General features: G+C 37.9%; 1 protein-coding gene and 1 long non-coding RNA gene across 2 annotated transcripts; both read left to right on the top strand.

Annotated features, from left to right (window-relative positions):
• The first annotated feature begins 3260 nt into the window (after positions 1-3260).
• On the top strand, positions 3261-4726 carry DMAC1 (distal membrane arm assembly complex 1). Its single transcript, XM_011367714.2, has 2 exons — positions 3261-3574; positions 4436-4726. The coding sequence occupies exons 1-2, from the start codon at positions 3328-3330 to the stop codon at positions 4498-4500; spliced, it is 312 nt and encodes a 103-aa protein (XP_011366016.1). The 5' UTR covers positions 3261-3327; the 3' UTR covers positions 4501-4726.
• A 100-nt stretch (positions 4727-4826) lies between these two features.
• On the top strand, positions 4827-8080 carry LOC111744503. The gene is made up of 2 exons (XR_002782186.1): positions 4827-5226; positions 6830-8080. It is a non-coding gene; the product is annotated as an uncharacterized LOC111744503 (long non-coding RNA).
• Positions 8081-13479: the final 5399 nt, after the last annotated feature.

Below are 13479 nucleotides of genomic sequence, written 5' to 3' on the forward strand. Positions count from 1 at the left end.
AAAGGAAATATGAATTGCTCTTATATGTTAAGAAGCTCACTCACAATAAGGAAAGGGAGGTAGATGGGGTAAAGGGGGTCAAATATATGGTAGCTGAAGGAAACTGGACTTTGGGTGGTGAACACACAATAGAATATAGAAATGTTAAATTATAATGTACACCTGAAAATTATATAATTGTATTAACCAATGTTACCCCAATAAACTTAATTTAAAAAAAGAGAGAGGAAAAGAAAAAGAAAATTAAACCATTTTCATCTCTAAGATTGGCAAAATTTCAGTAATTGAATTTTAGAGAAACAAGGATGAGGAAACAGGTTTTCTCAGACTTGTTTGTGAGAGCATAAATTGTTACAGCTTCTGTGAAGAGCAATTGGTCATGTACATCAAGTTAATAAATACCCTCTTAGAAATATATTCTAAGATATAATTGTATGCTTATGATATGATGTATGCACAAGGTTATTTATTGTGGCATTCTTTGTAATAGCAAAAGAGTGGAAGCAGCCATAATGTCTACTAATGTCCATCGATGAGGCCAGTTGAATGCAGTATAGTACATTCATACAATGGAATACTACAGAACCATGCAAAAACATGAAGAAACTCTTTACATACTGACTGATATGGAGTGATCTCTTAAATTGCTAGACGAAAGAATATACACATATACACAGACATCTCTAAAAAGACACATAAGAAACTGATAAGACTGGCTATGTTAGGGAAGGGGAACTGGGTGGCTGGAGGAGAAGAGTATGAAGGACACTTTTTAGCATATACTTTTTATACTTTTGCATTTTTAAAATTCATAAATTATTTGAAGAGGTCATAAGGCCTTATATAAGTCATAAGTGCCAAAATGAACTACAGAGATAATAAGTAGTAAAAGAAAGAAATACAATAGAGATAATAAGGTAAAGTTCAATTTCAACCTTCTCTTCCTATTAACCTCCGGCAAAATGCACGTCTTCCTCCATTTACAGTTTTGCTTGCTGTCATTGGCCTCTACGCTTACCCTCAGACTCTACTATTTAATTTATCTCGATATCTTTTCTAATAATTTTCCAATCAAAGTTATATCAATACATCTCAATTTCAACATGTGCTATGTGCAGTTCTAAAATGTGGGTTCTATAGAAGCTGCTATTGCATTTTGGAGGGATAGCACAATAACAAAAAAGCTTAAAATTATTCATTTGAGGAAATCATAAGAGAATACATCTTTTTTTATCATGTTACTTTTAAAAAACAATGGTTAAAATAAAATCTTGCCTGTTATTTGGAAATCATGTTATGGGCATTTTAATAGTATTTGTTTGAAGAATTAAAGATGTCCTCCCCAGACATTCTTAACTGTGAAAAGCACATTAAAAAAGGTAAGCCTTTAGATAAAATATAAATGAGTAAAATCACATGTCAAATAACCATGGTGTCCATGGAGTTGCACAATTCCAGAAAATGGGATGTGAAAAAATATTAAATCAATTTATATTATTTTATCTTATTCTTATAATATATAAAGAATGTTAATATTAATTTATAAATAACAAATAGGCATGCATAACTGCCATCGTGTGCTCAACCTTTTTTATTCATAGAGGTGTATAATCAAAATGTTTGGTAACCACTGCTAAATGATATTTTTTCACATAAATAAGGAAAAATTGCATGTACTGCAGAAATGGTTTTTAACAGGTATAGCAGAAAGAAGTAGCCATAAATTATGAATCTCTAAGTGAAATACTGCTGAATTCATTTGGTATGACTCTTAGCACAATGCTATCTGAACAGAGATTCCTAATAAATAACAGAATTTTCAAGTTAAGAAAGAAATGTTAGATAACACCTATTCTAAATCTTATCTCAAACATGTGATAACTACTGGCCAGAGAGAATAAAAATGTTGTCTGTGTTATATGGCTGACTCATAGTGACAGAGCCAGGAATAGAATCCAGATTTCCCAAACCTTTGTCTTTCTACTATATATGGGGGTGTGTGTGTGTGTGTGTGTGTGTGTGTGTGTGTGTGTGTGTGAGTGTGTGTGTGTGTGTATGTGAGAGAGGAGAGAGAGAGAGAGAGAGAGAGAGAGAGAGATATGAAATGGGGAGGGTCTTTGAAATTAAGCATCAGGCCAACCCAGTATTCTCACTAATTTATTACTTTATTCTCTCCTGTTAATCCATATCTTTATTTTTGTCTCTCTTTTTTTTAGCCTTCTCAAAATCACATCTCATTTTAGAACATGAAATAGTGAATTTATATTTTTACCATGTTATTTTTTAAAGCCATTCTAAAGGAGAAAGTTTCAAACCTGGAGTTAATCCTATTTTTACCTATCTCCTCTAACAGAAACAACCTCTGAACTCTAAATGCCTTTCTTTCTTACCCGTAATCCTCTGAGAACAACCCAGCGCAAGAAATATATACCCAATTCTGCCCAAAGGAAATGAAAGGTGAAACGAGTTGGGAATGGGTGATAGAGAAGTTGAATTGCAAAGAAGAAATCAGAATTAAGAGTCCATGCTTAAGGGATGATAAGAATGTAAACCTCTAAGAGCAGATCCTATATTAACTCTTCAAATCCATTAGCCTGATTTTGAGCTGAATTTTCTCCAGAGCTCTCAAAGTACAAACAATACCAGTGGTTTGAAAAAATTGAGATCATGACGTTAAGCAAAAAGCTGAAGAGAAATCGAAAGTATTTATCTAGGTAATGCAAACTCATTTTTAATATCTTGATTGTAGTTGTGTAGTCCCTTCACAATATGTACAGGTAGACTCTTTTCACAGACTCTGGTTTCAACAATGGCTATGTCACTTAACCAGTTTTGTCATATATTGGGAAACTGATAAGACGTTGGCTCGGGGAGATTAAATGGCATAATATAGATAATCGCTTAACAAAGCATTCAACATATAATTAAGCATATATAAAAGTCAACTCTTTTGGGTCACATGTCTCCACACAGGTGAAGTGATATGCCCAAGGTCTTACATTTTATGCTAGGCAGGATACTTAGAAACCCAGACTTTTCCTGTAAGGAGACTGACAGCTGAGGCATTTAAGGAGTTGGCTAAGTCAGTATTCTTTCAAGGACTGCAGGAAAAATGTTGGCCTCTGGCACGGCCAATATTCTAACCACATAAATCCAATACTGCAACCCCGCTTCCACCATTTCCCCTTCAGAAACAAGTAGTAACTACATTTCCCAGCGGCCCTCAGGCTGCTTCCGGCTCAGCGCGCCGGCGCTCTGCTTTCCGGCCGCATCTTTTACGTCAGTTCGATTCCGAAGACTCCTACAACTGTGGCGGAGTTCCCGAACATGGGTTCTTCCCTGACCCAGCCTCTTGAGCCCGCTCCTTCCGCCAGCCCCGCGCCCCTCGCTGCACCCGGAGCACCGACCTCTCCAGAACAAACCCCTGTAGTTAATAACTGCTGGAGCTGTCGCGTGCTCTCCGGGTCGGGGCTGATAGGGGCGGGCGGGTACGTGTACTGGGTGGCGCGGAAGCCCTTGAAGCTGGGGTACCCCCCGAATCCAGGGACTGTTATGCAGATGGTCATCGGCATCAGTGAGAGTCCGGGCTTGGCGCTTCGGGGAGGACTGGGAGAGGGAGAAGCGGGAAGCAGCCACGTGGGAGGGGTTGCAGGGTGCTCGGGCTGGCCATCTGGCGGGAGCCACCCCAAACAAGATGCCGGCGTGTTGAGAAGAAGTTTGGACGCAGTTTTTTTTTGTTTTGTTTTCTTTTAATCACAATATTTCTTAAGACTAGTATCAGCCTCAGTCTTTTTAATGCTACCAATAGCTATTAAAGATAATAGTCCCATTTTATTGCTGAAGCAAATAAGAAACGGAAGAAGTATCCTGTTCAAGGTTAGACATCTAGGATCTAGCATTTGATCCTAGGTTTATCTGGCACCAAAGCCTTTTTTTTTTAATTTTTTATTTTATTTTTTTATTTTATTTTACAGCCCAATCCTAGAGAAAGCCTGAGAGAGGGCACTTAACTTTAATTTAGGAACTTGGGCTTTTAAAGTCAGATTGTAGTCGGGTTCAGAGCCCACTAGGTATACCACTGGGTATTGTGGCCCACAGCTCTTATCTGTAGCAGTTCTTAGTGATTGTCAAGATGTCTTCAAGTAAAATGTAGTGATTGTTTTAGCTATTCAAACCAATTGGATGAATAGAATTTTAGGTTTTCAGATCTCTTACCTTTATAACTAGATTGTCCACATCAATTCTCTTTAAGTTCCTTTGTAGCTTAGAGAGGTAACAGGATTTTTTAAACTTTTTTTTTCCCTTAGCTTTATTCTTCTATAAGAAAACAGTAACATATTTTTTAGGAGTGAGGGTTAAATAAGCTGATATATATGCAAGCACCTGGTAAATAAAATTCAACATACACATAAGGTACTGTTGTTTTTTTTCCTAGGCATTGCTTGTTGGGGTATAGTCATCCTGTCAGACCCCAGAGGGAAGGCCTTCCGCGCAGGGTGAAAGTACCACCAGTGAATTTATCATCATCTGTTCCTGTCCCCGTGACACAGAGCAAACATGGGGGTTATGGATGTTCTGGACAGACATATGGACACTGACATACTTCGGTTCTGCGGATACTACAAGACTGAAAAGACAAAACATTGGTTGTCATTTTTTGACCATGAGAGCTTGTGGCCACCTTCTTGGGCTCCACAAGAATCAATAAATTCCTCAGAAGAAAACAGGTTCTTTGTCTTATCTGAGGACAGAGAGTATAATAATTTTTTTTTAAAGGAAATGATGCAATATACAGATAATGTGTTATAGAATTGTACACTTGAAACTAATATAATTTCATTAACCAATGTCACCCCAATACATTTAAAAAATATTTTAAAAAAGGAAATGATAAACCAAATGGGAAAATGAACTTAATTGTTATTTAAAATAGTTCTTTTTATTTAACCCATAATTGGGTCAATACCTACTTATCAGCCTAACCTTGGATAGGCAACATGCAGTATGCAGAATTATATAAAACTATGTCTGTGTACCAGTCATACCTCCCAAGGCACTATCAGATCCATCACCTTATGAGTTTCACAGCTACTCTGGTGGCGATTTCATTGGTGGTTAGTGAACCTTGAAAAACAGTCTTGCGGTGATTTGCCTGCAGTCATTCAGCTAGTCAGTGATGGAGCTGGGACTAAACTAGTCTTTCAGAACTAGGATGGTACCAAAGAGGTAAGAATTATATTTATGAAACAATTAGATAAAACTAATAATAAAAGATGGACATGGCAAAATATTTGATAGAAATTCAGTACTATTTGTAATTGCTAAAAAAGAAATATTCTTTTTCCCACAAGTACTAGAAATGTTTCTGTGATGAAATTGAGATGCTTATTGGATAAGAACTTGAATGCATTTCATGTCTAAGAGAAGTCTTTCCTACCTTCTTTTTCTGCTATACATGGCTTCTCTAAAGTTATATGTAGCTGTTTTTTAGAGCAGAAAGATAATCTTTAAAGTCAGCTGCCAACCACATATGTAATTTTTAAATGATATATTGAGCGGGTACCTTTAGGGCTGTTACTTTTTCTAGTATGTAGAAGTGCCTCACAAATTACAGAAAGATACTTGCATTGTCTACATCAGTTCATGGTATGGGTGGTACTCTACATGCAATTGAGAAGAAAGACATCGATAGCAAGGTATTTATGTGAAATGTACAATTCGGTTATGTTAATGAATATAGAAGTTTTAAGTTGGAAGGGCCCATAGACCCTAACCAGGGTACTTCCCTGAGAGCCTGTGATATGTGATCATTCATCCCCTAAAATATGATGAAGTCAAGTTACTTTTGCTTTGAAAGGCAAGTCATTCTACTGATGGATAGCTGGAGTCTGAAAACTTTCTTGGGTTAAACCAAAAGTACAGATCTAACTTACTGATCTTGGTTTGATTTACTGGATAAATAGAAAAACTCTTAAACTTACAGGCTGTAATATAATTTTAACATCTTTCTCAGAATTTGTACTGTAAGCAAATGAGAGCTTTTTCCAAGTAAACTTGCCAGCTCACTATATTTGATTCTTCCTAACTTGGGGCCTTTTAACTATATGTGAGCAAAATATTGTCCTATCATGTCTATAGGCAGTTAAGTGGGAATAACCACCCCTCCCACCTCCCCAAAATAAGAATTTGTAGTTAAAAGTTGTTTTTCTTTTGAAATGTATTCCAAAATTTGATTTCTGCCAATGCTAAGTCAAAGATCTGATTTGTTTGAGGAATGAGTCTTATCTTCAGAGAAAAAAAAAGGTATCGCCTTAGCCCCACAGTGCAGGAAGTGCACTTAGTGCCCTTATTTTTTTTCCCTTTTGTTGGAGATGAAGTGGGGTGAGCAGGATAAACAGGCTCAAGAATCAATGGATTATTAGTAATGTAAGAACAACAGCTTAATTATGATTTATGGGTTTTAGAATCTCTTTAAACAGCATGGAAATGAGTTTATAAAGACTCATAATTACCTTTAGCAAAATGGTAGAGGAGAAAAAGTACAAAACAGTAAAATGTACTTAACAGTTTTCCTTGTAACATACCATTGACATTTTTCATGATATCCAAGATACTTATTAGCTCACGCTTTGCAAAATATGTAGATATCTCAAGATGATCAAGAAAATCATTATCCCATCTCTTGTTTCTCTTGTGTATTGTATTGACAAGTCTGGAATCCTGGGACCAACTAACTATGCCTGAATATATTAAGGACCCAAGTATAGATTGGTCCTCAGGATCTTGCTCTGTGTTGGTGGGGAGAGGTAAAGGGTCTCTTTTTCCATAGGCCAATTGCTGAGACAGCCGTTGTCTCAATCTAAAAAGTTCTGGAACTTCACCTGACCAAGACCAATTGCGGAGACAGCTGTTGCTGGTGGTTCTGGAGGTTAAGCATCTCATCCAAAATTTATACTTCACCTCCACCCTCAGTTCAGCATTTGCTCCTCACTCCTTTTTATTACTGGTTTCTCAGCCTAGCTGTGTCTGAATTAGGGGCCTCTTGAATGAAGCCAGTTGATTTGACAGCATAAAACATATTGCTCTTAAATATATGTTCAGGGCAAGCATATGTTCCAGTACCCCCTCAAACCAGCCTTGGCCTCAACTGATTTATTGCTGGGCCTACATTGATCAAACAGACACTTCACAAATCTTGAAGTCAGGAATAGCAAGCAATTTTGAGTTGAAAAACTACATTTTTTAAAAAATGACAGATAAAACCTTGCTTTGACCCAATGATTATATAGGTGTTAGGGGCACAGAATCGAAGGTGAAAGACCTACATTTTGAATTACATATCATTCAGTTATATCCTAAGAGCATGGGGAGAAAATATGTCACTCTTCTAAGTGCATGTCTCTCAGTCTTTGAGATATTCAGCAACTTGTCATTCAAATGTAAATGAAGTGCAGAGAAACAGCCCAAAGGGCAAATGTTAAATGCAGCAATGCCACTAAAAATCACTGCTTAGTCCTGTGGCTGAATTTGCACGTACTTCAGAAATGTGGTAGGCAGGATTTTAAAATGGTCCCCCAAATGCCCAGACCCCTAGTGTACACGAACTTTCTCCCAGTTAATCAAGCACCATTCTAGGTACCGCTGTGAAGGAATTTTGCAGATGTACTTAATGTCCAGATGGGCTAATTACCTGAGCCCATTAAATCTTCCTCTAGGGGTCAGAAACAGAATAAGTCAAGAGATTAGAAGCAAGAGGGGGATTCAATGTCTTAGAAGTCTATTGCAGGCCTGGAAGAAAGCAAACATCCTTTGTGAATCTCCTTATGAGAGCCACTGTGATTAGGAACTGCAGGCAGCTTGGAGTTATTGAGAATGATCACCAGCCAACTGCTAAAAGGGAAACAGGACAACAGCAAGAAAGTGAATTCTTCCAGCAACCCATGAGCTTGGAAGAGGGCCCTGTGAGAACCAAGAACTGCAGCCCCAGCCAATACCTTGGTTTCAGCTCAGTGAGACCCTAAGCAGAGTATCTTGTCATGCTGTGAAACTTTGAGATAATAAATTTGTGTTAAATTGCCAAGTTTATAGTAATTTGTTACACCAGTAGAAAACTAATACAAGGAGTGTTTTTGCAGAATCCTAGTCATAGTTGATGGCATACCAGATCTAACACATATCCCCATTCTGGGTATTCAGGAAGTAGCAGTGAGGGGACATCTGAATAACATTTGTCTTTACAGTTACTGTTTTCACTTGTTCTTTTACTGGTTTTCTTGGGTAGTTTTTATTTTCTGTTTCCTAGCAACATTGTTCCACTGATAAATATTTACAAAAACTACAGCATCCTTATATGTGCCAAGCATTATGGTAAGTGATTTGCAGGAACTGTTTAATCCTCTCAGTAACCCTATTTTACATATGAGATAACTGACCAGGTAAGAATTTTCCAAAGCCTCAAGTGATGAACCAGTAGTGGCTTGGGGAAGAGCGCTAATCGGAAATTGGGAATTCACATTACTACAGTCATTTTCTTAGCATCCCTTCTCAAAATGTTCAGGTATCAAAATTAGAAATTTTTTATTCTGATTTTCTATTTTTTCCTTGAGTGATACATGTAGTTTAACATGTATCATTAATCTCTTGGGTTTCTTATTCTTTATAATTGAGGTTATATCACTTATCATTCTGACAGAAATTTACATATTAATCCAGAACAAGAACGTCTCATCTCCCTAAGAAGGCTCATACCCTTCCATGACTTTATCCCAATCTTTCTTCTGACCTCAGACCATTTTCCTGAACCTCAGAATCCATTTGCCAGCCACAGTAGGGAACCTAGCTGTCTGTCTATACTCAGCAGAGACCCAAGTTGTCTCAAATAAACTTATCTCCCTCCAATCTACTTTCCCTCCTCTATTTCCTATCTCTGTTTGTAGCATTTTCATCTCATCAGCTGGCCAAGATAAAAAAATATATATATTATCTTTTTACTCTCATTCTTTACTTATAATCTGTTAACAAGTCCTGGTTATTATTATATAAATAATAAAGGGTTAATATCCAAAATATATGAAGAACACATATAACTTAACACCAAAAAAAAAAAAAAAAAAACGGTCCAATTAAAAAATGGACAGAGGACCTGAGTAGACATTTCTCCTAAGAGGACATACAGATGACCAACAATGTAAAAGATGCTCAACATCACTAATCATCTGGGAAATGCAAATTAAAACCACAATGAGATATCACCTCACACTTGTCAGAATGGCTATCATCAAAAGATCAAAAAATAGTATGTGGAGAAAAGGGAACCCTCGTGTACTGTTGGTGGGATTGTAAATTAGCAGCCACTATGGAAAACAGTATGGAGATTCCTAAAAAAAATTCAAAGTAGAATCTAGAAATTTCACCTCTGTGTATTTATTGAAAAAAACAAAAACAAGAATTTGAAAAGATATATGCACCCTTATGTTCATTGCAGCATTATTAGTAATAGCCAAGATGTGGAGGAAACCTAGATGTCCATCAATAGATGAATGATTAAAGAACATATGGTATACATACACACACAGAGGAATATTATTCAGCAATAAAAAAGAATGTAATCTTGCCATTAGCGACAATGTGGATGGACCCAGAGGTTTTTATGTTAAGTGAAATAAGTCAGACAGAGAAAGACAAATATCGTGTGATCTCACATATACAGAATCTAAAAAAACAAATAAAAAAATAAAAAACAAAACAGAAACAAATCCATAGATATAGAGAACAAGCTGATGATTGCCTAAGGAGAGGGGTTGGGGAGATGAAAGAAAAGAATCCTGATCAATGTCTGCTTACAGGTATGCCAACCTAAGACAAAGCTTATAAATGACAGAGCTAATATGCGGGAGATGGAGGAGATGAAGCTATTAGAAAAAAAAGGCCCAAAATGGTGTCATTTATGCTAAAAGCCCATGATATCAAACCAATATTTAAAACCCGATCTAATTGCAATTTTAGCCTCTCCCAGAAATGTAATCTTAATCAACCAGTCTGGAGTTTTCTGGTCAAGCACCAATAATCTGTCACTGTGGGCCTCCTCCATCCCCCACAGAAGGAAGAAGCAATCTGAATGATAAAAACACTTCCCCTTCTTTTGCTCCCCAAAGAAAAGGTGTCCTGGCCCAAAAATAATTCTTTCTTTTCTTTTATTAATAGCTCCTTTGCCCCACCCTTCTATCTATAAAATGTTTCCATTTTGTACAACTCCCACAGTGTTGTTGGTAGATTGATGCCCAATTCATAAATCGCTTAATAAAGCCAATTAGACCTTCGAATTAAAAAAAAAAACAACTTTAATGCTCTTTCCTGTCCATTCTTATTCTATTGTTTTGGATCAACTCTCCTCATTTTTTATGTAGATTACTATAATAGAAACTTAATTTCTCATTGTTCTTGGAAATTCCTCTTATTTGCCCTCCAAACTACAGTCAAAGTAACCATAAACCGTGGCCCAACTTAAAACCATTTAATATCCCTGCTGCACACAAGATGAACTCCAGACTCCTTGGCAGGATATGAAATGCCTTTCATTAGTTTACTCTCCATATCTTTCTATCTTTATCTTCTTCTATTTCGTGACTTCTGTTCCACACACCCCATGTTCCTGCCACTCTTTACTTAGACAACTCTCCCTAAAAATGCCATTCTCTATGGCTTTACACATGCTATTCCTTTAGTGTATAATATCCTTTCGTCCCTCCTCCATCTGGAAAAATCTCACTTGTCCTTCTCCAGCTTCTCTGATGAAGTCTTCCCCCAAAGTCTCCATGTCATTACTTTTAGAGCTGTACAAACATTATACTATGTATAGACTTCTATCACTGCACTTAAAAGCAAATGTTCATTTATGTATCTGTCCCTCTCCACTGATTGTGAACTCCTTAAGAAGAGGACTGTGCTTTTGTTATCTTCATGCTTCCCATCTTTAGTACCAAATACCAGGCACATGGTTGGCGTTCAGTTTATATTTAATGAATAAGTGAATAAAGGGCTGAACAAATTCATGAGGGAAGAAAGGAAAATATTTGTTCCATTAAACAACTTTAGTGTATCTCAGTGGTACTTATCTCAGCTATGGTCCCTGGCCCAGTAGCATCAGCATCACCTGAGAACTCAATAGAAATGAAATTATCACCTCCATGCCAGACCTGCTACTAAATCAGAAGCCCTTGGAGGTGGAGCCTACCAATCTGTATTTTAACCATCTCTCTGGGTGATTCAAATGAATGCTTAAATTTCAGAACCACTGGTGTAGTTGAGCATGACCGACATGTGTACAGCAGATTTTAGTTTTCATGTAGTGGAAAGAATATCTGATTGAAGCCATAAGACCCAGGTTCTAATCTCAGTCCTGCCACTAGCTCCTAATATGCTCTTGACCAAGTCACTTAACAATTTAGAACAGAAATATTATGCTCTGTAAAGTCAGAAGATCAAACTAGGTAATTTCTAAATACCTTTCCAGCACTAAGATTCTCTTCTGTATAAAGAAGGAGATGTACTTTCTGATGTCAAAGGACAAAGATGGCAGTGGGGAACTGAGGGAAAACTGAAAACATACACTCCGCAGTGATTGTGTGAAGCTGCATAGAAGATTGGACCAGTGCTCCTGCAAGTTCACTCCCTAGCATCTTGAAGCTGCAAATGCCTGATGCTTCACAGGAATTTAGCAACCCCTCACCCCAATTAGTTCACCTGGCCAACCAAACAATTCTACAGGGGAGTGAAGGGGTCCTTCCTGACCCTCTCACAAACAGGTTATGCCCTGAAGCATGAAATGTGACTACCCTCTAGCCTACCAGGCATGCAAGAAAAATGTGGGAAATCAAGGCAGGATCAGAATTGGGATTGATGGTGGTGCTTGTGGAGGTGGTGTGATGTGCATGTGGGGTGGGCAGAGGAGTCCCTATGTATTCCCCCAAGAACCCAAATAAGAAAATCTCTCCTTCAATTTTACCCCGCATAAAACTGGTTTAGTGATGTAAATTAAACATGTTATATTAGGCAGACTGTGTCTAAAATAACAATAAACCTTAGCAAAAGAAAAGATGCCATCAGTGAGTGGGCAAAGCAGACCAATAAAAAACGCACATTCTGTCCTGTACCTGAAGGTATCAGATTTTATATGTAAGAGAAGCTGAGTGGACATAATAAGGCCCATCAGGTGACTTAATCACTATAATGGCCAACTACAGAAATAGCCATTAAGCCTGGGACCAGGAACCAATACTGGTGAAAGTCTAAATTCTGGTCATGTTATCACCAAAAAATTTTAATAACCATAAGCAATAGGGTCTCATTTCCGTCAAGGGAACTACCATTTTCAGATACCTCAAATACATTTCATTAAGATTCAGTTCAATATGTAATTATTAGCCTTTGTTATATACTAGGCACTCTGCTAGGTGTGTTGGGACTATCACAGGGTCCCTGCTCCAAGAAGCTGAGAGTCTAGTTGAGAGAGACAGACCCTTTAAAAAGTGACTGTGATGTAAAGAAGGATTATCCACTATATACATGAGAGCAAGGAAAAGGAATATTTTAGATCTTATTAGACACACACAGGCATAAGAATCAAGTCTGAAATCTTACCCAGAGCAAAGCCCAGTCACCAGGGGGGCAAACTTTTGACCTGTGTGCAGCCCACCAGGAGAATGAATAAAGCAGACACATGTCAAGAAGAAGGGTTACCAACACTCATACCCAGGCTTGTCACCAAACAGAAACTCTAAGGGGGAATTCTCAGAGTTCCTGAACTTGGGGTTGCTTTAAGAAGCATGCTGTGCAGCCATGCTTAGAACTGTGTGACAGAGAACTGCAAAATGCCTGTCAAAACCCTTGACAAGCGAAAGACAGGCAAATCGAGGGGGGTGAGGGGAGGCTTGCTCTCCATCCTCACCAGTCTGTGAACACCTGTTACTGACGGAGCAAGCTGAGAGACATATTTGGCACATGTTGGCAGCACCAGCAAAATCAGCCCTTCCTCATGATTTAGTGAAAATGTGATCTTTTCTCTGTACCTTCTGCTGCACAGACCCATTTTAGTTTCCTTTGCTGTATAGTCACGAAATGTGAGAGGGAGATGTAAGTAAACTCCTCGAGTAGATTGTACTGTGGCTGAACATGGGGATGCTGTCAATTTTGGCAGCATTCTTTTTTGGATGAGAAAATTCCCAATAACCCTTTTTCAATTGATGAGACACTTTTATCCATTTATATACTTAGCTCTACAGCAACCTAAGAGAAAGGACAAGTCTTCTCACAGAATTCCCAATTTACAGAAGGAGAAATGGAGGTGGTTTCAGGAGGTGGAGAGACTGTGCAGTCACCAGCAGGAAGCGGATTTGATTCTGTGTGCTTGGGTCTTTCGCACCTTTGCTGAATGTTCCCTTTCACGCCAGTTCTCAAAAAATTCAAGGAAACACGTCTATT

This window comes from Pteropus vampyrus, unplaced genomic scaffold, assembly GCF_000151845.1.
Source record: "Pteropus vampyrus isolate Shadow unplaced genomic scaffold, Pvam_2.0 Scaffold136, whole genome shotgun sequence".
NCBI classification, from domain to species: Eukaryota; Metazoa; Chordata; class Mammalia; order Chiroptera; family Pteropodidae; genus Pteropus; species Pteropus vampyrus.

Excerpts from the sequence above, each read along its gene's own strand:
- DMAC1 (XM_011367714.2), top strand. The coding sequence starts at position 3,328 with ATGGGTTCTTCCCTGACCCAGCCTCTTGAGCCCGCTCCTTCCGCCAGC. Across the intron at positions 3,575-4,435 it reads GCAGATGGTCATCGGCATCA|GCATTGCTTGTTGGGGTATA; the intron begins GTGAGAGTCCGG and ends TTTTTTTCCTAG.